General features: G+C 41.9%; 1 protein-coding gene across 3 annotated transcripts in view; it reads left to right on the forward strand.

Annotated features, from left to right (window-relative positions):
* ythdc2 (YTH domain containing 2) overlaps positions 1 to 26202 on the forward strand; it is a 225158-nt gene that overhangs the window by 123029 nt on the left and 75927 nt on the right. For all 3 annotated transcript variants that reach the window (XM_060059908.1, XM_060059910.1, XM_060059909.1), the window contains exons 15-23: positions 186 to 349; positions 2264 to 2360; positions 6490 to 6577; positions 16014 to 16094; positions 16172 to 16239; positions 16354 to 16459; positions 16685 to 16804; positions 19975 to 20247; positions 20398 to 20524. In XM_060059908.1, coding sequence (XP_059915891.1) covers positions 186 to 349; positions 2264 to 2360; positions 6490 to 6577; positions 16014 to 16094; positions 16172 to 16239; positions 16354 to 16459; positions 16685 to 16804; positions 19975 to 20247; positions 20398 to 20524 — 1124 coding nt within the window. The remainder of the gene's footprint in view (positions 1 to 185; positions 350 to 2263; positions 2361 to 6489; positions 6578 to 16013; positions 16095 to 16171; positions 16240 to 16353; positions 16460 to 16684; positions 16805 to 19974; positions 20248 to 20397; positions 20525 to 26202) is intronic.

A 26202-nucleotide genomic window follows, 5' to 3' on the forward strand; every position in this document is an offset into this window, starting at 1 on the left:
CTATTAAAAATGAGCCAAATACCCGAGAAAGGACTAATAGTTCAAATTTCGGTGTCACCCACTCTATTTCATCCTAAACAAACCAGAAAGGGGGCTCAATGTTCAAAATACCGGAATTGTCCTTTAACACTGGATCTTTAAGGTAAGCAATAAGTTCCTGCATTTTGCGAAAAATAAATCAATAGGGGTGGCGATCCGGAGTCATTGAAGGAGCCCCGAAGGAATATGGAGCTCAGTGCTCAGGACCGGAACTACCTTCAGGATTACCACTGCAGCTTTAAGAATGACCAGATCCATCTGGACATCATTGTTGACCTGCTCCATTACATCTGCTCAAGCTCTGACGATGGTGAGTAAGGAAGCAGTCTAAAGAGTGAGACACAGCACCAACATCACCAGGAATAAACTAGTCAACACTGGTTTCTTAAGCATTTGACAGAGGTTATTAACAGGGTTCTTTATATAGTTACTCCTTAACTTAAATTAACTTTAAAGTCGAATTCCAAGTGGGATTTCCAAGTTATTTCTGACAAAGTCAAAGTTACGTGTATTGAGCTGGAAAGAGTGCATTTAACTGGACGACAAACTGCTGAGAACCCAACCCAACCGATCTCAAAATCTCGAAGAGGGCAAAGAATTTAACAGGAATGAAAGTTTAAATCAACAATGATTTTTCTGAAGTTCTAAACTAAATAGAGTATAGAGAACTCATACCAGCTTTGAAGGCCACACAAGATCAAGGGGACATAGTTAAGACAACGTTATTCTTTACCCTGCCTCCCAACAGTGAGTGATCCCAGTGAGCCCAAGGAACAGGGGCTTATCAACAGTGGGTACATTTGACCCATCTGTTAAAATGTCAGGGTGAATATAATTGGAGGCCACCAAACCAAGCCATTGCAATTGCCCCATATCTCCACTAGATACAATTTAAGACAGTGTGTTCTGATTGAAGGCAATTCATCCTGTGGGACTCATGGCTACTATACATAGATTAACACCTTGTGAGGTTTCAAAATAGTGTTCAGACACTGGATTATCCGTTAATGGTGGTTGCAAAAACACATTATTTGTAGTTTTAACTAGGAATAGGGAAGTTTGTTCTTGAAGGTTTTTAGCCCAGAATAAAGGTCCTCTTGGAATGAACAGCATAAGAATTTTAGGTTTGATATTAACATAACAAAGGTAGATTGCAGATTTGCCAAAGCTGAAGCCAGCCATGGCAGGAGTAGCAAAGACATTTGCGATATGGTATCGGGGGAAATTAACCAGATTATTGAAGGCATCTTCAAAAAATTAAGACATGGATCAACATGGCAAAAGTATCAGACAGTAACAATACAAACGGCAGCTAACACAACATCTTACAATGGATAAAGGGAGCAACCCCAAGGGACAACGCCCAGGGGCGTAACCACATGGGGGAGGTTGTCCCCCCCTGCTGGCCCCCCAGAAAAGAAAATATATGTGTATCCTGAACGGAAAGTCTAAAATGAAATATATGCACTATTAGTTGGATCTAACTTTGACTTATTATTCTTATTCAAAGTGTTATATTTTGACGTTATGAATAAATATTGCACTTAACCCCCCCAGGCCTTCACGATTTGGGGAAAAATAAGAATCATGATTTTTCAGCTTAGAATTGATATCACGATTCTCTGCCAGGATTTTTCTCGTAAAATGTACCGTATTTTCCGCACTATAAGGCGCACCGGAGTATAAGCCGCAGCAGCTAAATTTAATGATGTTTACATATATAAGCCGCACTGGAGCCCGCCGCTTAAAAATCCATAGATTTAGGAGGCCCCCTAGTGGCCGTTAGATATAAAATTAAAAAATTTGCCGCACCGTTATATTAGCTGCAGAATCGCAAAATGGGAAAAAAGGCGCAGCTTATTGTCCGAGAATTACGGGAATTGTTATTGCACACATGAACCATGACCAAAAAAAAAACGGCACTACCAAACATAGTTTTTTGGGAAAATAACCCCCGTGGACAATCAAGTGCCTCCCCAAATACAAGACTGGCCCGAGCTGGCCACGGCCCACCGCAGTAATAATGTCCTGGCTACTCCCCTGACAACGATGATATATACAAATTAGTATTAAACAACATAGAAATAATACACAATAATAAAAGTTTAATGATTTGTAATACAAGTATTCGTGTTGACACAACAATACATAATGCACCATTTGCCTTAGTGGTCAGCCTTCTTCCTCTCTGTATCACAGTGATGATGTATTTCCCTCTCTGAAGGCGCAGTGCTCATCTTCCTGACTGGGTATGATGAAATCGTGGCACTCAGAGATTGTATTCTGCTTGATGACAGGCGATTTGCAGACAACCCTGAAAGGTAATTGTACATTGTTAATCAATATCTTCATGATAAACAGGTTATTAGAAGAGCTACCACCACTCTTGACTCTCAAGGTCACCCCATCATAATGTGTTATTATTATTAATGGGTCATATGAAATCCGTAGGAATCCTTTTATATTTGTAAGTACTGTTATTATTTATTGTTAGGGGTACTATGAAATCCCTTGTAGGAAAGAAAAAAAAAAGGATTTTTCTATTTGTTAGTATTATGGAGAAATCCGGTGTAGAATGGATCTGGGATATGTTTAATTTGATAAAGAGTTGGGTTGTTTGTTTGGGAGCAAAAAAGCGCATGGAGACACATTCCTAAGTTGGCTGTTTTTAGCCGATTATACCAAAATATGTGCAATAGAGTGGTGAAGTCACGCCCCTTCCGGTAGAGTCCATGGGACCTATAAGATCGAAAAATATGAATGGGTTTCAATGGAGAGAAAGACATTGTTTTCTGGTCCCAGTCTTTATATGCCCTGCATTACACATGTTTGTTGATTTCAATTATCATTTTTCATGCAAAGAAAACTCAAATAATGTTGGTACAGTCATGGCGATCTCTCTACTCCACTTCAACTCTCTTTTCTGAAGGTAGGAAAAAAGCATTGAAAGAAAACTATAAATTGGGGCATGTGTAGAGTTTCAGTTATGCCGATGGGGAGATTGTCGGTCTTGTCCACGCCAGTCGCAGGGAGTGTGACGTCACATACAAACGTGTAGTCTTTCTCATTTTCTTTTCTCTACAGCCTTTAACTGAACAATTGCACAATAAACGGTCAAAATCTTGACATGAAAGATTAACATTTAAATCCACAAACAACATATGTGTAATCCGGGGCATATAAAGACTGGGACCAGAAGGTAATTACTTTCTCTCCATTGAAACCAATTCATATTTTTCGATCTCATAGGTCCCATGGGCTCTACCGGAAGGGGCGTGACTTTGCCACTATAAGTATTAACTTTTGTGTACATCCAACATTACTCATGATGAACAACTTTCGCACCCAACACCCACCATCACCTGATTCCAAGGCGGTACAAGCTGCAAACTTGGCACACATGTAGGTGACACTGGGACCATTTGGACGAACAATCAAAGCAAAAATAACTAATATCGGGGAAACTGTTGTGGATAATCACAACTAGGGCTGTTTCGGGAGTTGAATATCATTAGAATAGTAAAACAAACTATACTAATCAAATGCTGAAATTTCTATTTGAATTTTTTATTTATGTGTTGGCTAATGTAAGCAAATCTCACCTTTCTCGACTTTTTGCCTAGAGACGATAGTTTCCCTGTTCAATAACTTAAACAGGCGATCACCTTTTTCATAGAAATTCTGATCCAAAACTAAACTGTTGCGAATCAACTGCACTTTATGTTCACCTAAATTGTGTAATTAAACAATTGCTTGTACTGCCGACTGCTATCGAGATTAATGATCAATACATATAACAGGTGGTGATAATTATAAGCTTATGATTGTAGTTTACCACTATGGATGATCAAATCATATAACAGATAGGTCTAATTATAGCTCTCGGATTGTAGTTTACCTCTATGGATGACCAATACATATAACAGATAGTGATAATTATAGCTCTAGGATTGTATTTTACTACTATGGGATAGAATAAGAACACTTAGTTGATGAAAGTAAATCTGTCTGTCCAAGTCCTGTGTCCATGTCCTACAACTTGTATAGTGGCCATGTTGACTATAACAAAGATGCCCAAATTTGATTGGTTAAAGCGATTTATTTGCTTGGGATGTAAACGGACGGTCAAGAGGCTGTGCTGATATTATATTATTTACCAGGCAAGATTTTGTTTGTAGAATGTCCTCTAGTGGACAGAACATTTAATAGTGGTATTGGCAATGCAGCTGCTTGTGTTTACATTGTATAGGTACATAGTAAACATTATAAGAGAGGTCAAGGAAGCCGAAGTTGGAAAGATAAAGACTTTATTATCCATTGTAACAAGTTACAACAAATCCAAAGATGGTTTTCAAAAATCTGTGTGGCCATCATAAAGCCCCCTTACTTCTTCCTGTCAGGATGGGGTGAGCCAGACACAGAGGTAAACAGCTTTATGGGGTCAACCTGGAGGCTAATTAAACATGCTTCGTCTGCTCTGCAATGCTGTGTAAGAGTTATTCTGTTTGAGTCCAACCGTCACCAAATAATAAGAATATTTGTGGCATACGGTACAAAATATAAAGCAATCTGCAATGATGTATATGACAGGGCCATGGTAACCATAATTGTCATACCATGCAAGACCTATACTGTGACTGAAATCGCACACTTCTATACTTACACTTACCTTTTTGAGTGCAATTTGCGCAAAAACAGAGTGTGCAAAAAACGCAGTGCACTGGAAGTACCTCGGTGACACACTCAAAACTATCTAAAACTTGAGTGTGGACCGATAGACACTTTCCAACCTCAATGGCCGCCATCTTGTCTACGTAGCGGAGGGGGCAGGAATTTCAAATCTGACATTGTAACAGTAAAAAAAAAAAAATCGAAATATTTACAGTTTGAGTTGATTAGTACTGTACAGTGCTTAACTAAATGCAGATAAAATCGATAGAAATCCATTGTTGGTAATTTAAATTGATAGCTATTAAAATGATGCGAATGCGAATTATGGAAATGATCAAGCAGAAAAAAAATACCACAGAAAAGGAACCGTCACACTGCAATCAGCAGTCAAACGTTTGACTGGGGTTGCGTTATGCATCCACTAGACCGAGCTGTGCTAAAGGGAATGTCAACAAAACAGTCAGATAAAGTCAAACTTTATTAAGCGTTCTGACAACTCCGTTCACCCTCATGGTAACGATGTTCAAACGTTAATGTGCATATTAACAATATCTCCCAGCCTTGTTCACTCTTTTCCCAAACGTGGAGGGGAACTTTTCCCTGATTCAGTAAACACGTAGTAAAAGAAACAGTCTGATACCACTAAATCAAACGTTAGTGCATTCACAATATAGTAACTCTCTAAATTGTTCAACTTATGTATAAAACATAGTTTTATACGTAGTGCATTCACAATAACTCAACGTTGTTCAAACGTTAATGTGCATATTCACAATATCTCCCAGCCTTGTTCAGTTGTAAACACGTAAAAGAGACAGTCTGATACCGCTAATTCAAACATTAGTGCATAACTCAACATTGTTCAGTTACATATAACACGTAAAGCTCACTTTTTCGGTTCATTCCCCGTCCACGAATCCCTCGAATTCTTCTTCTTCAGTGTCCGAAATTGAACAGTTGGGCGAGGCTACGGCATCTAACATGCCCGGCTCCCTCTCGTCATTATCCGATTCAGTGTCGCTGCTGATACCTGGAAGTTCAGTGATTATTCATGCCTTCGTGAAAGCTCGGACCACAGTTGAGACTGATATATCAGCCCAGGCATCCACGAAACATTGGCAGATAGTGGCGTAAGTCGACCTGCACCGTCTCCCCGTCTTGGTGAACGTGTGTTCGCCATATAAGGCGCTCCGGATTATAAGACTGTCGTTTTTTAAGAAAATTAAAGGCTTTTAAGTGCTCCTTATAGTGCGGAAAATACGGTATGTGTACTGTAGGGATAATGAAGTGCACTTACGTAAGTCCACCGTGCGCGATTTCAGACACAGCACAATCTATATTGATGTTGCTGTCTTCCTGTATTTAAATTGTGTCCCTGGCTGCATAACAATTTCCCTCTTTAGGGACAATGAATAACTTGAACTTGATCTGAAAGAAGCCTTGTTTATAGTGCATCTTTTTTAACATTCAATATTTCAACCTACTATGAACCATAGCAACTCCAACCCTTTCATTGACTTCATGTCTTGCATGTCAGAGCTTCCATCTAGAAGGGAGATCTTTGCATATTAGTTCCTGACCATTTAACAATAATTGTCACAGAAGGTTTCATTCCAACTGTTAGTTTCTAACAACTAACTTTATGTTTAGTTATTTTAACATGAGTTTAATTCATGTTTGTATACTCCAAATTGAATGATTGACTATGGATTACAAAAAAAAAGTATTCAAATGATTTAGAATGTTTGGATGGGTGAATGTAATTTGTTACATTTACAGGTACCAGCTATTCACACTCCACTCAAATATGCAGCCACAGGACCAACAGAAGGCCATGCAGAAATCTCCAGAAGGTGTCCGCAAATTGGTAAATATGCATATTTGTGCCAATCCTATGCTGGAAAGGGCATTTATAGCTGGCTAGTATTTTATTGAGATATGTGGATTAGTGGTGATACATAATCCACCTCACCTGCCATTTAGCCAGGTGACATTTTCTTCAGCATGTGGGATGCATTTGTGTGCCTTGCTTTTGCATGAATAACTTTAAAGGTCCCATGGCATGCTAGTTTATGGATGCCTATATATAGGTGTTAGTGGGCCCTGAATACATTATTTGAAGACGTTCAAGAAATTCAGCCTTGGTGCAGAATTACAGCTGCTACGAGCCAGTCCCACATGGTCTTTCCACAAACGTGCCAATTTTTTAGAGGCGGGTCAAGGTAGAGGGTGGGGGTGTGGTACTGAGCAGCTTGCAGCAACGCTAGCAGGTGCTCTGTTTACAGTGGATGTATCACAATCAAGAGACGCACAATGGCGAGGCGCACACAGCCTTTGGCTGTGTTCTGTAAATACCTTAGAACACTCTGGGTGCTCCGGCAGGAGTCCTGGAGCTCTATATCTAAATAATATCATATTATACATAGATATCTATAACATATAATATATATTATCACGGCCAAAAGCTGTGTGCGCCTCCAGACGATATAATGAATCTCAAACGACTGCGTTGGGTTCTCAGACATCTCTCGTTCTTCCACTTCCACATCAATCTGAAGTTGACTGAACCGCGACATGGAGAACAAAGGGATTGTGCCCGCGATTGTCTACCCCCAGAGCCCCACTGACCGCTGCCGAGGCACCACCGCCTCGGAAGCGGTCCGAGTTGCCTCGCGGCGGCGGGCAGCAGGGCTCCGGGGGAGACAATCGTGGGCAACAATCTCTTTCTCCTCCATTTCGAGGTTCATGTTCTTCAGGGAGGCAAAGCCAAAGTTCCTTTCCCCAAATTCCTTCTCAACCATGGCGGAGATATCCCCCACTACAGGTCTCGTTGTGGAAAACCAGAGACTTATGCGCCATAAAAAGCGGTTATCAAATTAACAAAGAAGTGTACAACACTTGAATTACAGTGTGTGTATTCTAGGGTTGTCACGTTACCAGAATTTCAGTAGTTGATACCAATCCCTGTGAATTTCCACGTTTTTCGAAACTAATTCGATGCCACAACTTTAAAAAGAAAAAACAGGACCCATGTACTTTTAAATTCACTAATTTATTGAAAACTGCTTCAAAATGTCAAGTATTTAACACCACTGTTCTTCAACATCTTTTGCACAGCATTTAAATTGCAGTACCAGCTGCCAACAGACATTAAAAAAAGACCAGGAGTGGCCTATAGCCATCCAGTCTTAAAACAAACAATACTGTGCTTATAAATATGGTCATAAGAACAACAATAGTCAACTATTTAATATTAACAAAGAAGCCTTTTTTTTAATATTAGAGCCTTCAAGTATATAAAACAAACAATATTGTCCTTATAAATATGCAAATAAATAACAACAGTGGTGTGGAGCCTGATATATCACATAATTAAAACCTCTAATGCTAGGTTCCAACAGGCATAACTTAAGGAATTATTGAACTTCTTTGTCAGTTCCAGGTTTTTTGAAAGGAACACCAACATGGCAATGTTTTCTTGGGTCAGTCTTGACCGTCTTGGACTGACAATCAAGCCAGAAGTACTGAAAACTCTATCAGAAGCACAATTTGATGCAGCAATGCACAGATACTTACTGGCAAAATCAGGGAGCTGAGGTAGACTACGTGCATTTGTTTTCAACCAGGAAAGTGGTTCCTCAGCACTGATTTCTGTCATTTTTTTCTTATACCTGATACTCATCTTTCGGCTTATCGCTTCGGAGCAGGGGTTCTCCAGGAGTTTAGGGGATAGCACCACTGCCTTTCTTTTCTCCTTGGATACTTGACAGCAGTCGTCTCAAGTCACCCTTCTGCTTTTTCTGTGGCCTAACTAGGTTTGAGTCCTCATCCTGTCCTGGGTCTGGCACATGGCTTTGACTTCTGTTAGGCTCAGCAAGTCCTCCTACTTGGTTCAGGAGACATTGTTTGACTTCCTCCTTAAGCGAAACAAACATGTCCTTAAACCTAGGGTCAAGGTAGGTGGCACTGTTCAAAATGAGCAGCAACTGCTTGTCATCATTAACACGCACATTTGATCATCTCTGATGGCACTCTTCATCTCCACAGCAAGAGTCTTTGGCCCAATCCCGTTTCTTTGCTCACTGTCTCAACCCTACATCTCAACCCTAACCCTCATTGCTCATTGCTACCCCTCATTGCTACCCCTCATTGCTACCCCTAACCGATCCCCTACCAAATGGGACAACCCTACCCTGTGACGTCATCATGGCCTCCCTGTGCCCCCTAGCAGATAACCAGACCCCTGGTAATGTTACAAGTGACAGACTGGCTGCCATTGTCTCGGGCAACGAGCAAGACCCATTGTAAAGATGTTTAACCTGAAATGGTATTTATATTTTGTAATTGGCATGTTTAAATAAAGTGTTATAATTAATTAATTAAAAAAATAATACTATTTGTCCCTCGTAATATACCTCTATTTTGAATGTCACTTAGCTACATGTTAAAGGTGGTATTAGGGTGCACTCACACTAGGCCATCTGGCCGTGGCCGTTGGCCGTTTTCACACCTAACCGTGCTCAAATGGCCCCATTGTTCTCTGGCCTGCACTCACACTAGGCCGTCTGGCCGTGGCCGTTGCAGCTGTGGCCTGGCCACGGAAGGCTCTTGTACATACGTCATCACGTCGTAACACGTCATCACCAAGCGTCCGCTGCATGGACCATAATAAAGTCTGCCGCCAGTCAGAGTTTTGACAACAATGGACAACAACACAGAGAACACACCAACAGTTGAACCGCTTGACGCGATGTTTACCGTTTAATGGGAAAGAAGGCTCGTCGCCTTTATTATGTCCGTAGTCGTCGCATTGACTATACGTCATCCAGCTCAGGTTGCGTAGCGCGTGTCGGCTCATTAGCATCTGTACCGTAGCGGCCCGTGCCGTAGCAGCACACCTCTCCCAAGTGGCCAAATTGGCCCGGCCTGGCCATACTGGCCACACTCACACTGGCAGATTTGAGCACGGTTAGGTGCTAAAACGGCCACGGCCACGGCCAGATGGCCTAGTGTGAGTGCACCCTTAGATAATCGGTTATGAACAAGAACACTTTAGAAGAAACACTTTATTTAAATAAGAAACACTGAACCACACATCTAAAAAATACACACACACGCATCTAAAAATACACACACACGCACACCTAAAAATACAAACACACACACACACTCTCTCAGCTTTTGAGATAATGGTGGAGAATCACATCTTCTCCACCATTCCGCCAACTTTGCCTCGCTCTCCTCATGCCTCGCCTGCCCCCTGGCACTCTCCTCTTGGAAGGGGGTCTGGGGTGGTGGAAGAGGTGCCTGGGGTGGAGGAGCATGAGGGAGAGGTGGGGGGGGCTGGTGGCAGTGGACTCAACGAAGTCCTGAAAGAAAACGAATAAGAAGGAAATAGGAATTATATGCCAGAACTGGTTGATATGGCCATATGTTATGTACAATATATAATAGCTATGTACACAATATAGTCCTGCCAAAAAATACATTGATTAACCATGTAATATTACTAATATAATATATTAGTATAATAATACTTATAGAATATTACTAATATAATATAATATATTAGTATATATACTATTACTTAGAGAATATTACTAATATAATATAATATATTAGTATAAAGCTTATTTTTAACCTGGAGTCACTAGAACATGGAAGATCTGGATATCATACGACATGATATCCAGCCCGGTCGTATGCAGCCCGGTCTGCAGCCCGGCCGAATACCGGGGTCGTGCGGCCCTTGAAAGTCGGCCGCGGACTTTCGCGATCTTCCGCGAAAGTCGGCCACAGACTTCCGCGATCTTCCGAGAGTCCGCGGCCGGGCTTCGCAGAGTATAATTAATAAAATAATTAATAGTTAATTACAGAGAAAACACTTACATTTGTGTTTTTCCAATCCTGTCGCATCTTTTCGCCCTCCATCTTGTCTAGGATATTTCTTGATTTTCCGTTTTTTTCGCAAGGTATTGTGGGAGCAAGTCAGAACTGAAGCGCTTTGAGGGTTAGCCCTCCCCCTACCCCTTAAGCTACCTTTAAACTGGTATTGGGACATGGCTCCACGGCGCGTGAACGCGCAACAGCGAGGGCTGAGATTTTGAAGCGAGCAAAGGATTGAGATTCAACCTTTCTCTTCATCATTGAGAGATGTGAACATTTTCCATGTCAGGGGCAAGACAGATGAGAGAGTGGTGTGGTGTGCTGCCCATCACTTAATGCATCAGTGAAGGGACTCAATGGTCCGAGGACTTCTTTCAGGGTTTCTAAAATTGTAATGTCAGTGCCTTTGGGCATCAGATGCCAATTCTTCCGGTCTTCTGCCAGCACTGCACACACAGCTTGCTGCTGCTCCAGAAATCTCTCTACCATGTCATATGATGAATTCCAATGAGTGGGTTCATCATGTATGAGTTTATGTTCTTGGAGTGAGAGTTCTTTCTGTTAGTTGACGTGAAAGTTTTGGTGATCGGGTGAAGGCAGATATTGTTTTACGAAGCCTTGACAATGTTGTAGATACTCTGTTAATATCAATGGCTTTGTTGACTGCAAGGTGGAGAGTATGACCAAAACAAGGAATCCACGTGAAGTCATCTTTAAAGGCCTTCTTGTTGTTGGAGGCATTCTGTTGTTATGCTCGCCATTCTTGAAATGTCAAACTACCAATTCTCTATTTTCTCTTCAAAGGCTTCCTTCAGATTCTCACCTGAACTGATAAAGATTAAAAAATTATAATGATAAAATTTATTTATTTCAAACAAACCATGTTCTGTTTTAAAATGCTAATAAGCTGAGTAAGTTCTTTAATTACATACCTGTTTGATCTGTGTCCAGGCCACTACAGCCTAAACACCATGAGTGCATCTCCCATGACTTGGTTATGTACTGCATAGTGATAGACATGAAGGTTTGTGCAGTTCTGCTTGTCCACAGGTCAGTTGTGCAGGCATAGTATGGTTTCTATTTGAGATGCTGGTTGATGAGTTCTCTAGTTTCAGTGTAGATTCTGAGGATCTCTGTGTACATGAAATAGTTTCTGCTTTGTAACAGATATTTGGCGTTGCTCAAGCATCTGGCGAAATCCATATTTTTCTACTCTGTAGATGGGGACTTGGTCCATGCACAGAAACTCTGCTACTACAGAGTTTCTGCCTCATTGAATTTGAGTCATATTTTCTCTGCCTTTCAAAAGCTGCAGTGATTTTTGGCTCTGTTAGTGTGTGACTTTCTTCCTGTTTCTCCTGGTCTGGCTCACACTGGTACTGTACAGCACACCACACATGTCGCTTTTCGGTGACAATCGCCGTTTTCTTGGTCAATTGGGTCATCCACGTGAATCGCGTAGATCCAGAGAGATTTTTAGGCTGTCCTTAATATGAAACATTATTGCATAATTGTTATAATTCACATTTCTCTGGGCCAATCGGAATCTCAGCACTGGCTTCAGAATCTTGAAGCACACGAGCCAACTGAGCTCGCCTTTGGATTTGAAGTAGGGGTGTAGGCCTACGGTATAGAAAGTACACCAGTGGGAATTTGCGCTACGGTATTGATTTTGACGTTACCGTGACACCGGTGTAACTACTTTTTCATGTAAAAAGTGAAGTTACGCGCAACTACTGAAAATATGGTAACGAAACATACCGGTAGTTCCTTTTTCAATTCGGCACCACGTTACTTTTCCCAGGGACAGATTGACAGCGACACTGCCTTCTCAGGCAGTATGCTATTGCGCAAGCACGCAGGCGCGCAGCAAGCGCTCCTGCGTGCTTGCGCAATAGTCCCTTCACAAGCTCTCATTCCACAACGTACGAGACTGACGCTGGTAGCGTGAAGCTGTCTCTGCAATCAGACATTGCTTCCGCAGGCATTTTGAAAGCCGGTCCTTACAACAAAGGTCCTCAATTGCCCCCTGGGGACAAATAAAGTTTTTTTGAATTTGAAAGTGCCAGTGGTGGAACGAGATGACAAACGCCGTCACTGTTTAGTGTTTACCTGTCTAAGGACATGGTTCCCTTTCAAAATGTCGATAGAAAGGGCTTTAAAGAGATGGTCAAAACACTCGATCCCAGGTACGCGTTACATGCCCGCACACCCTTAAGCCAAATTGAGATGCCAAAACTATACGCCAAGGTCCGCAAGCAAGTGGAGAAAAAAATCCATGCTATTAAACGTTTGTGTTTTTCAGAGATGGAAGTAACCTGAGAAAAGATTTAAAAAAAAAATATGCGGTTTTGCTGCCTTTCCAGTATTTTACCCCTTCAGAGGTATTTATATCGAAATTAGAAGATAAAATTAACATACCGTGATATAATACTGTTACCGTCTATGCCTCAAATCATACCGTGATATACATTTTAGTCCATACCTTACAGCCCTAATTTGAAGGAACTATCTTGTGTTAAATTTGAGGTAAGTCAAGTATTTTGGAGCAAGAACAACAGCTATTTGTTTGCTTGATTCAACTAACGTTAGCTACCGCTTTTTTAATGTGATATAATTTACAATAATATTGTATTTTTAGGACTGAGTCAACGCCGAGTACTGCACGAACGTAGACCTTGCATAAAGTTTGTAAATTCTAACAACATAGGGCTATTTAGATAAATAATCTGGTAAGGGTGTTGTCTTAAGCTAATACACCAACAGCAAATTTCTGTATAATAAAGGGCTACATTTTGCATCGAAGTCTGTCATTAGAAATTGTTCCATTGTATTGTGTTCTACAACCTCCGTAATGAATTTTCACGCTAAATCCCGTCCAGGGTAGCTCAGAATTTGAGTAGCCGTATACTTCGAACACAGAACACAGATCAGTCCTTGGACCGATGATCCCCCCCCCCCAGCAGGTCTGGTAAAGGAAAACAAAACAAAAAACTTTTAGTTTAATCATGTCACCTTACGTATAATGACGCAGACAGTATCATTACATTACTTTAAACATCTACATGAGGGAGCGACTGAGCGAGAGAGTAGACTCTCATGCCCAAATGACGGAACGGAACATAGGCATATTCGGGTTAACGTACAATGTGACACAACAGTGATAGTAAACGGAAACCCACTCACCTTGAATTCTCTAAACAAGTCAGGGTGCCTGTCTTTGAGGTGTTTGGCCAGGTTTGACGTGCTTCCTCCTTTTTTTGAAATCTTCTTAGGCACTGTTTGCATGTTGGCTTGTTTGAGTCTAGAATTGTTCCGGATTCATCCGCCTGGAATGCAAAATATTTCCACACGCGACTCTTAGCCCCTGTCTTGTCGACGAGCCGACGTGTGACACCTGCTGAGGACGGCAGGTTTTCTTCTTCAGCGCCGCTGACTGCTCTGTGCTGCTTTCACACGTATGCTGCCCCCGTCAGTTCCGCCAAGAATCGACCCAGCTCGCCGAGTGAAAAGTTGTATTTTCGGTTCTGACGTTACCATTAAAAAGCAAGTATCGAATAATTTTTTCGTGTCGGCATTGAATTGGTACCGAAGTATCGGTTCTTGTGACAACCCTAGTGTATTCACAAACAGACACACACACACACACGTGGCGCTCGCACAGTCGTAGCTCATTGTCTCATTGGCGGGCCAAATTCTCTAAGCGGGCAAGGCAGAGAAAGGGGAGGTAACTTTCCTTTTTCAAAGGCGGAGCAAGATACCTAGTGGTCATTTCACACGCCATTTCCAGCTACTCAGGGACCATAGGCAGGCTAGGGGAACTCATATTAATGTTAGAGACCTTAGAGCAACAGACTTTGGTAAAGTAGGTTACAAAGTAATCGGCTGTGAGGGAGAAAGGAACGTGATGGGTCGGGGAGGGCGGAAGAGAACACGGAAAACAGTTTCCTTGGGTAGGAGTTGATGTCGGTCCGGTAGAAGGCAGATTTTTCTGTTGACACAGTGGGGGTGAAATATTTGATCTTTCACATTTCCTCTCAGCTGCCCGCGACTCTGCTCTATAAGCAGAGATTCGGACAGCCAAGGAGGGGGGGGGGGGCATGGATCGTGCTGGTCTAGAGTAGAAGGGACCGAGGGAGTCCGAGGAGGAGAGGGAGGATATCATACATTTCGAGGCTTCCACGGTGGACATTTGAGAGAATTGTTAGTGATGAGAGATGGAAGTGAAGACAGGGCAGTTGGTGCAAAAGTAGAGGAAGAGAGAGATTTCAGGTTACGGCGGGTGGTGGCAATATGAGGATTACGGAGGAGGGAGGGGGAGGACTTCAAGGGGAGAAAGAAAGCAACAAAGTGATGGTCAGACACAGGGAGAGGGTTAACGGAGAGAGCCGAGGTACCACAGGAGGAACTTGTGTATATCAGGTCAAGTTGGTTCCCGACCCGGTGGTTGGGAGGAGAAGGGGACGGAAAACTCTGTTGCTGCAGGCAAGTGTAACTTCTCTGGCAGGATGTTGAAGTCGCCAAGAACTACAAGTGGTGTGCCATCTTCAGGAGAGCAGCTGAGAAGGGCATCCATCTCATTGTACAAGTCGCGAAGGGGACCTGTTGGACGATTGATCGTCATAATGTAGAGTTAGATAGGAAGGGTAAAAGCGACAGGATGAAATTTAAATGCAGATCTGATCAAATGTTCCGGAACACTTCACGTTCCACCTCCAAATGTGGGCGGGGTCCGGACTTAGCCGTGATTAAACCTCGCCCTAACATAAGGGGACTGTCGGCGGTGGAAACGCGAGCCGTAACTGAGCTGCGCCTAGCCGCACCTACACTACCGGACCTAATCGCACTGCGCCTTGCCGCACCCACTGGTGGAAACTCGCCGTTATTTCCTGTCCTCGGATAAAATGCTACGTGATAAATGGTACCCCAAACGCATCTATTCCTTTCCCAAAAGTGATAACGTAAAGGAAATAACTATAAACATACACGTACTGTAGGATTACTGACTTAAGCTGTTGTACAAAGGTCTGGGCTGGTTAGCAGTCAAGAAGAAATGAGAGAGAGCAGATAAAAGATGCATTAAGTGAATTGACTGGAATTATTGGGTGCAACCAATCATCCAGGTGGCATCTGGATCCTTATTCTGAATGCTCTGGATCTTTAAAGAGAGAGCCACAGAAAAAGAAAATATGGGAAGAATAACAACAAAAACAAAGAAAGTGAATGATAAGAGGCCATCATGTAACACAGAGGCAGCCCAATGTTGTATTTATTGTGTTAGTGGGTGGGAACTATTTCAAACAGGGATAATGATTTCCCTTTAGATGTTTGTAAAACAAGACTCATTAGATAGTACTGACACTATACAAGTCAATGAAAGATTTAAAATAATTAACTTGTTGTACTCCGGTTTACAGATTCTTTCTACGAGTATAGCTGAGACAAGCATCACCATTAAAGATGTGGTCTTTGTCATCGACTCAGGAAAAGTCAAAGAGGTAATATAGTAGATTTTCAAGGAGATGATTTAAAAAAAGATTTGGTTTATACAATTTGATTATTTTTGTTGCTATAGAAATTGTTTGGGTCCATGGCACAAGTGAATTGGATATCGAAGGCCAGTGTTCTACAAAGAATGGGGAGGTAAAGTAATCATCTTGGTTATTTCTGTTTTGCATGCAAGATCTTATTTTTTGAGCTGTGAATCTGATGTTCATTTCATTAATCTAGTTCATTTCCTTGCTTATGTGTTGACAGGGCTGGGCGATGCAAGCCTGGTATGTACTTTGGCCTCTACAGCCAGGCCCAGTTTGATAATATGACAGAATTCCCGGTTCCGCAACTTAAAAGGATGCCTATGCAGGTACATGATGTGTACATACCATTATCCTTTTGGCACATTTGAGTGCTAGCATGTTAGCCTGCTAATTGGCCAGAGCTTTTTCAGGCATTAGGTGTGTGCATTATTAGCCACCTAGTCATGATAGGTACCGCCATAAGAATCTCTCATGGTGAAAACTCTGGGCAAGATTTGAGGACTTGAGTAATTTGGTCCTATTTTGTCAACCGAACAATTTGTGTTTGTCAGGAACTATGTCTCTACACTAAACTACTGGTTCCTGTTCACTGCTCTGTGGCCGAGTTCCTGTCCAAAGCACCAGAGCCGCCACACATTCACATCATCAATGATGCTGTTCAGATGCTAAAGGTACGTAGAGGTAGCGAACATGTGTCCGAACAGCCCTGTTTATCAATCCAATGTGCTCACCACTCTAATCTGTGTGTAGTGGTCTCGTCAGTATGCCAAAGGTTAAAGGTAAGTTATGGTAAAATATTAGATTTCTGTAGCGAGGGGTTTCTCAATCAAAGCAGAAAAACCAAACAAAATAATGACATTGTAGAGTGGAAACATGGGAGATTTTCGAGACCTTTGCTGGTGAAAACCTGCTTGCCATTAGCCTTCTTGCAATGTTGGTGGCGTATGGGGCATTAGTATGTGAGATTGAAGTTGTTTCAAGGTGTGAAAATCTGATCCAGGCAGAATCATGTCCACGGATGAGTTAAATGTATTAAAGTTTTATTGAGCTTACCTTTAGTCATGTTTATTCTCCTTATTCCTTTTCATTCTAATGAAAAAGCCACAAGTATCATAACTTGCATTAGAGTTGACATACCACACAGCTGTAGATTATTATGTAGGGTCGCCCAGCTCTACCATCCATGTCGAAACAATCATACAAGAAATAAGCGATTCGTAACGTTTAAATCGGTGCATCAACTGATTCTTGGTCATTTTAAATCAATTCAGGGACCCATGTATTGATTTAGTCACATCTGTGTTAATCCAACCAGATACCGATTCGTATCAGTGAATCGTTACACCCCTAGAAAACACTATTTAAAACACTCTTGTTCTAAATAGAGTCCTAACTGTGGAACTATGGAACAACTATACCGTTGGTTATATAGAGAGCTGCCTCCATCGAACAGAGCTAGGTAAAAGGCATGAGGTGTAAGAACAGAGGCTCAGAGTTTGGGAAGTTATGGTATATAACTCCATTGTTTAATCACTTATTCAACTTATTCTGGTGGGCCTTAAGCAGATCATTTGAACATTATAATGGTAGGTATTAAGTAGAGCCCGACCGATATAGGATTTTTAAGGCCGATACCGATACGAATATTTTGTGATTAAAAAATCCGATATGCCGATATATCGGCCGATATATATAAAAAAAAAAAATCCAGAATCGCGCAACAAAACAAACAGATTTCCCTAACATTGGTTATTTGTAGTTATCCTTTAAATCCTTTTCACTCTCAACTAACACGTAACAACAGCAAAACTGGACATGGTAGTCATGAATTAAGTCATGCTTATCGACTTTAGAGAATTGATGGGGATGTTCTTTTAATTGTTATTCAAGCAATGTATGTCTTGTGACAGTTGCCAACTTACCATGAACACACTTGCACACATGAGCTGTGTTGGAAATCATTCCCTATTCACTCCCTCACTATTCCCTATATAGTGTTTATGATATAGTGCACTATATAGGGAACGAACAAACGAGAATTCGGACACTACGCTGAACATTTCTAAGCGTCATTTGCGTCAGTAAATGCGCCGGGTATTTGTGTGACGCAGACAGATGCTCCCACATCATGTAAACAAACCGGACAATCCCGAGGAAAGCTGGAGCTTGTATTGATGTTGAATGCAACATTTCCTTGATCAAGTTTTTTTTATTAATTTTGAATATTACATTTTCTATGTTAACTCCCAATTAAATTGTTGACATCTCTAAACGAAAGCCGGAGACTCCATCATTAAATGTATTAGTTTTCGCGGTTATTCAGCTTCTTCTTCTCCTCCGGAAGAACACTACCGCATTGCATTGTGGTATACGGAGTAACAAGTAGGGAACATCGTATGTACACTCAAATTTTAGTGCATGAAATTAACCACTGAGAATTCGAACACCACTGCAAAATGGCGAGCCCCCTATATAGTGCACTATATCCGTGATAGGGAATGATTTCGAACACAGCTATGAACACCGACGATCTCCGTCGATCTCCGTCATTCACTCTGCCTGAATCAGCGGGTTTGGGGCGTTAGAGCGCCCTCTGGTGGACAAACTATATATATATATATTTTTTTTTTATATTCATTTATCGGCCATTATAATGCCGATACCGAATAGTTTGAAAAATGCCTAATATCGGCCGATAATATCGGCCTGCCGATATATCGGTCGGGCTCTAGTATTAAGTTAGCCGAGGCCTACGGCCCATAGCTAAACTAAAGCAGACTTACAGGTTGTTATCCTAAATCTACAGCTCGCATGTCTTCAACGACCTGTCGTGTTGGCCGTTCTTTATGTTTAGAGAATTAAGAGTTTTTTTATGTTCATTCGCAGTTAGATAATTAAAAATGTTAGATAATTTAGAGTCCCTTTATGTTCAAATGCAGTTGCTACGCACAGAGACCTCTTTAGAATAATTTGCATACTGTGAATGATTTGTTTATATTTTTATTCAAGCCTCTCTCATGCAAGAAGGAGTAGACTACATCTGAGTGTAGGCTACAAATGCCATTAACTATTTCCAAGTGCAAATTTCGCCAAGTGCATTGCAAGGTCATGATTCAGTGTAGAACTAGTTAAGCAGAACTACTAGTAGAACATTTAAGAAAATTATACCGAAAAAAACAACTACCCAAGTCCTGCCCCTGGAACCTGAACGCCGTCTAATTGTATTTACATGAAAATAAAACCCCCAACATGTGTAGGGTTCGAAAGGGCCCATTCGGGAGCGAAATCAAGACGGTATATTAATTCGGAGAGTGTAAACTCGCGGACCATGCTGGGAAACAGTTTCAAATTAGAAACAAATGCTTTCTGGATCTCCCTCAGTTTTCTCGACAACCATTCAATCAACCACGACCGTAACCAAGCCTTGTTAGTCCTCGCTACCTCGGCTGGGGCAGTGTTAGCAAACTTTCTCCTACCTTCTCTCTCCATCCCCCCAAAGCTTGCTAATTACGTGATTGCATAGTCTGAGAAATGGACCTAGATCTCTCTAGCCTTCCAAAGAGCGTTTTTAAGAAACAATGTGTTTTAGAGTTGTTTTAAAAAGTGCATATTGTACCTTTTAATTGTCATCAAATAAAACACTAGTTTTAATTGGAGAAACAATATGGACAATATTGTCCTACAATAATCTGTAAAATGTAGTAGACAATTACAGCAGAGCAACAACACCCATTATATTTTATAATAAGCCTATTGATTGAATGTGTACACAATCTCACTTTAAATTCAAGGCTTAGGTAAAGTACTTCTTGTAAAAGTGTCTCTCTGTGCTCCCCTGCAGAATATAGAGGCCATGAACCCTTGTGAGGACCTGACCGACCTCGGTCACCATCTGGCTGATCTCTCCATAGATCCATACCTTGGCAAGATGGTGCTGTGTGCCATAGTGCTCAAGTGCTTGGATCCTGTCTTGACCATCGCCTGCACACTGGCCAACAATGAACCATTCACACTTCCTACTCACGCCTCTCAGAAAAAGGCTGCTCTTCTCAGCAGAAAGTGGTTCGCTGCCAATACCTTCAGTGACCACATGGCTCTTTTGAGAACTTTTCAGGTCAAATAAATATTGCATATTAAGGGGAATTGAATGTTCTATCAATCTAAATCTGGGTAAATTTGAAGGGGCTAGCATTGAAAATAAGTTGTATTTAACCTTATGGTATGATTGCCCATAAACTTCGCTCATTATGTCTTCTGTACTTAGGCATGGCAGAAGGCCCGCACTGATGGCTCGGAGCGATCATTCTGTGAGAAGAATTTTCTGTCACAGGCAACCATGGAGATCATCATTATGATGCGAACACAACTGCTTGGACAACTCCGTGCAATTGGTAAGTGCTATTTTTGTCTTTCTATCTATACACCTAATAAAGATCATAAAGGATTAAAGATATTAAAGCTAGATAAAGATATTGAGTATCAGCCTTTTTGTCAGCACTACAAAAAGGCGGTAGTAGCTAAGGAGGTAGAGCGGGTTGGCTGGTAACCGCAAGGTTGTTAGTTCAATCTCTGGCTCCTCCTAGCTGAGTGTTGAGGTGTCCCTGAGCAAGGCATCTAACCCTAACTCTTCCCGACAAGCTGGCTTTAGCCTTTGCATGGCTGACTCCGCCGTCGGTGTGTGAATGTGTGTATGAATGGGTGATTGTGAGGCAATATTGTAAAGCGCTTTGGGTGGCCACTGGTTACAGAAAAAGCGCTATATAAATGCAGTCCATTTACCATTTACTACATGTGAGAATGGTGTGTCTTGCTGCAAACAGCTGATCTACAGCAATTATTTTCATTGATCATTAAGTTGTAAAATATAGGTTGCACGAAGTTGAGTGAGAAGTAAACTGAATTCCTACAACAAAGAAAAGATTAGCTTTGTTGCCTCTATGAAAAGAAATTACAGTAGCACAATCAGTATATCTTAGCATGAGTAGGAGGATGCAGATTTCGATAGCCCATTTTCACAATTAACGTCTCCCAAGTGTTGCATAACCTCCCAAATTCAGGTTACCCATAATTCATATGAAGAGCATCATTTAAGCATTTACAGGGTTTCTGCGGGGTTGTTAAAGGTATTTATTATTTATTTTTATGTTGCGAGTAGGACCTGAGTGATATCAATGATGTCACGGTGGTGGTGCGTGCGCTGAAACAACTGGATATACCCGGCTGGCTTGCTGCCAAACCACTTCGCGAGTTTGCTTCTGTTAGTTCAAAGTCATTTGAAAGACAATAATGGGGAAATGCAATTTTTCGGACCTCTGGCAGGAGCAATCGATATTTAAAGACTTGTACGGTATAAACGTATAGGAGGATTACGCGCGGATTACGCGCGTATCCGGCGGATCTTTGTGTGGTTAATGAGAAGTTGCGGTGTTAATTAGCGATGTTGTCAGCTTACTGTTACATTAAACTTTAATCAGAAAACGCGGTTATACCCTATAGTAGGCTGGGACGAATTTCAAATGATAAATATGTAGACTTTACGTTGAAAGTATAGACTGTCACGATTCCCATAGAAACTTATGGCGCGGTAATTCTTCTTCAAAACGAGAGCTGGTAAATTGTGAAAAATGAATTAAACTAATCAGACCAACGCGGTTATATGCTATACGCAGGTGTCTCAAACTCAATTTACCTGGAGGGCCGCTGGAGGTCTGGGTGAGGCTGGGCTGCATCAAGTATTCCAAAAAAAAGTATCCAGTCTTCTCTAGCTTGACAGCAGCATGAATGCTTTTTTCAACATGAATGGCTCTTTTGAACATGAACGGCTCTTTAAATCATGAACCTTCGTCAGAACATGAGCTGTCCTTCTGAACATATGGCTTAGCTTGCCTACTCCTTACTGCCAGAGACCTGGCAGCGCTTCCTCTCACACAGCTGAGGCACATTTGGCTTGAGAGAGGAAGCAGTTGAGACCCTCAGGATGGCTTGAAGATGCTCATCAGTAAGTTTGGACCTGCACTTTGACTTATTGAAGTTCATGGTGGAGAAGAGCTTTCACACAGATATGTGCTCCCAAAAAGGCACACGGTCCGCTTGAACATCCTGCAAAGCTCAGGGAAGGTGGGGGGGGCAATTCTCTCAAAAATTGTCCAAGCTTGTCTACTTTTCCACTCACCTCCCTGAACTTGGCTTTGAGTTTAGAATTGCAGTGCAGGCCAATGAGGTCCATTTGAAGCAGAGCAGGGGCATCTTGCACATCGAAAGAGAAGGAGTCAGCAAAAAATTGAAAAGTGGCTATGTGTGTCTTGAAGTCTGCAAACCTTTGATCAAATTCCTCCTGTAGTTCCACAATGGCATCAGCATACTTCTCAACAGTGAATAGTGTGCCCTCATACATGAGTGCCTTGCATGCTGGGAAATGGCAGAGGTTTGTCTGAGAGAGCTGGTCTTTCCATAAGACGAGTTTTGCGTAGAATGCTCTCTCGTTGTCATAGGCAGCACTGACAAGCTGCCCATGGCCTTGTAACTTCTTGTTCAGTACATTCAGCTCCTGTGTGATGTCAACAAGAAAAGCCAAGTCCATGAGCCATTTGGGATCACTTGTCACAGGAACTGCCGTCCCAACCTTCTCCATGAAGGCAATCACTTCTGCTCTCAACTCAAAAAATCGCTTCAAGACGTTTCCCCTGCTGAGCCAACATACCTCTGAAGTAGAGCCCATCCTCATATGCTGACTCTTATTTCCTCCAGAAAGGCGCTTAACATCCGGTGCTTTAATCCCCTGGATCTGATATGGTTGATGCATTTCACAACCACAGACATCACATTGTCAAACTTCAGGCATTTGCTGCAAAGGGCCTGCTGATGGATAATGCAGTGCAGAGCAATGACCTCCTCCACACCCTCCTCTTCCAGTTTTCTTTGGACAAGGGCCACCAGTCCATTTTTCCTCCCTGGCATTGATGGCGCTCCATCTGTTGTTATTCCAGCAAACCTCTTCCATGGCAAACCGGCATCAACAATGGCATCACACTGCTAGCGGAATACATCCTGAGCAGTGGTCTGGCCATGCATTGGACTCACTGTGAGCAACTCCTTCATCACTTCAAAATTCTCTTCAACACCACGGACATAGATCGCAAGCTGTGCAGTGCCAGTGATGTCTGTGCTCTCATCAAGAGCGACTGAGAATGCATGGAAACGTTTTGCTTTCTCACGCAGTTGATCATATATGTTACTTGAGAGGTCAGAAATATGCTCTGCCACTGTGTTGGCTGAAAGGCTGATGTTGCTAAACTGACCCTTCTTTTTCCGGACAAACTATACTAGCAGCCAGTAACATGCACTTTTTGACAAACTTGCCTTCTTTGAATGGTTTTAGTTATATGGCAATCGTTATAACTGGTGACTTCAATTTCCGTACTGATGATTTGAATGACAAGTATGCAATACATCGTTTTACCATTTTGGACACATTTAAACTGTCTCAACATGGGAGAAAGCCTTGTTTTTTTTTTATAAATATTTTATTACCGACATACTGACAAAATCAAATACTGTCAAAAAGCGCTATATCAATGAACATTTAAATGTACTTTTAAAAAATGCCATCTCCTTTCTTTGACCTCTAAGCCCAGGCTTGCTGCTGATGATCTTGTTGAAAACTTTAATCAGAAAATTGTGAAAGTTATAGATGTCATTGCACCTTATAAGGTTAAACGATTTCTGGAAAGCAAAATGCAATCCCTGGAGAAAAGCTGGCCCGTAACGACCCAGCAAAAAAAGTAGGCAGTAAGGTTGAACACATCTAGCATTAACAAAACTTAATTTTCACTCCAATATCATTAAAACCAAAGCAAAAATTTTTGAAAGCAACCATGACAGGTGCCTACTGTATGACCGACAGCATTATAATAAGCCTGTCATGCCATATCTCAAAGAATGGTTGGTTGAGGTTGGACTTGAACCAGCGACCCCATGGTCATAAGTCTGACACAATAACACTACGCTATCGGGATGGGCCGTTAGTCGATTCTATCAACTATAAACGATAGATGGATTCCATCGTCGATGATCTGAAGTTGCCGATAAAAAGGCGATATATATATTATTTTTTTTGCCCTGCCGTATTCACTCAGTGCTGCGAGAGGCGAGGGGAGGGGCTCGAAACCTACCGGTCTGCTCGCACAGCGAAATTACATCAAACCCCGCTTCACCATTTCCGGGTCACAGCTGTGGTACATGAGCTGTGTTCAAAATCGTTCCCTATTCACTCACTCACTATTCCATATAGTGTTCATGATATAGTGCACTACATAGGGAACGAACAAACGAGAATTCGGACACTACGCTGAACATTCATTTATACGTCATTTGCGTCAGTAAATGCGCCGGGTATTTGTGTGACGCAGACAGATGCGCCCACGTCATGTAAACAAACCGGGCACTCTCGAGGAAAGCTGGAGGTTGTATTGATGTTGAATGTTACATTTCCTTGAACAAGGTTTTTCTTATTATTTTGAATGTTACATTTTCTATGTTAAATCCCAAATAAATTGTTGACATTTCTAAACGAAAGCCAGAGACTCCATCGTTAAATGTATTTGTTTTCGCGGTTATTCAGCTTCTTCTTCTCCTCCGGAAAAACACGACCGCATTGCATTGTGGTATACGGGAGTAACACGTAGGGAACATCATATTTACACTCAAATTTTTGGTATTTTAAGTGCACTATATAGTGCATGAAATTAACCAGTGAGAATTCGAACAACACTACAAAATGGCGAGCCTCCTATATAGTGCACTATATCCGTGATAGGGAACGATTTCGAACACAGCTACTGTGTGTCATCAGCGTGTGTCATCATGACAGCGCCTCCGGCACCAACGTATCGAAACTTAAATCAGCGGAGGCTCACGCTGGTCCAAGGGGAAGACCATCGTTATCGTTTTTAAGAAAAAAAATGAAAAATAAAACCGAGATTTTTTTCAAAGTGATAAATTATTATGAATAAGTATTATTGTAAAATTATTATAAAGTTGCCCCCCCCGATAGTATCGACTATCGGAGATCGCTAGGGTGCGCTATCGGACGATGGAAGCTTGTAGACGATTGCCCAACCCTACTACGCTACATGGACATGTTGACTGGCAAGGGAGAGAGTATTGAGTATATTTTGAGAAAAAGTAGTCTTCCATACCAGGAGATATGGTGAGCTTGGTCGGCGTGGTAATGTAATAATAATAATAATAATAATAATAATTCATTTTATTTGTTAAGCACTCTTCATTCTAAGCAGAATCTCAGAGTGCTAAAGGACAAAAGGACAGTTTAAGAAAATGTATACATTTTTTAAAAAGTAGGAAATGCCTTTATGAATAAAAAGGTTTTTAGGCCAGTCTTAAAACAGTCTAGTGTCTGTGTTGCCCTTAAGTGGTCCGGGAGGCTGTTCCACAGTCGAGGGGCTGCAGCGGCGAAGGCCCGGTCGCCCATGGTGCGTAGCCTGGTGTTTGGGATCTGCAGGGACAGACTGTTATTTGATCTGAGGGGGCGGGTTGATGTTTGGGGAGTGATGAGTTCTTGCAGGTAAGGGGGGGCATGACCGTTTATGCATTGGTGGGTGAGTAGGAGGACTTTGTAGTCAACGCGGGATGAGACAGGGAGCCACTGCAGTGAGTGTAAAATGGGGGTTATGTGGTTGTATTTCCTGACTCTCATCAGGATCCTGGCAGCGCTGTTCTGGATGTGCTGCAGCTTTTGGATGTTCCTGCCAGTGATCCCAGTGAACAGTGAATTGCAGTAGTCCAGTCTTGAGGAGATGAAGGCGTGGACGAGCTTCTCAGCATCTGGCAGGGTTAAAATGGGGCGGAGCTTGGCGATGTTTTTGAGATGGTAGAAGGAGATTTTGCACAGATGCTTTATATGATCGTTGAAGGTGAGGTGAGGGTCAAACCTAACTCCTAGATTTGTGACTGTGGTGGAGAGGGGTATGACCTGACTGTCGAAGGTGAGATGAGTTATGGAGGATGACTGAACCTGGTGTGGAGTGCCAACAAGAAGGTCCTCGGTTTT

Source organism: Gadus macrocephalus, chromosome 8, assembly GCF_031168955.1.
Source record: "Gadus macrocephalus chromosome 8, ASM3116895v1".
NCBI lineage: Eukaryota > Metazoa > Chordata > Actinopteri > Gadiformes > Gadidae > Gadus > Gadus macrocephalus.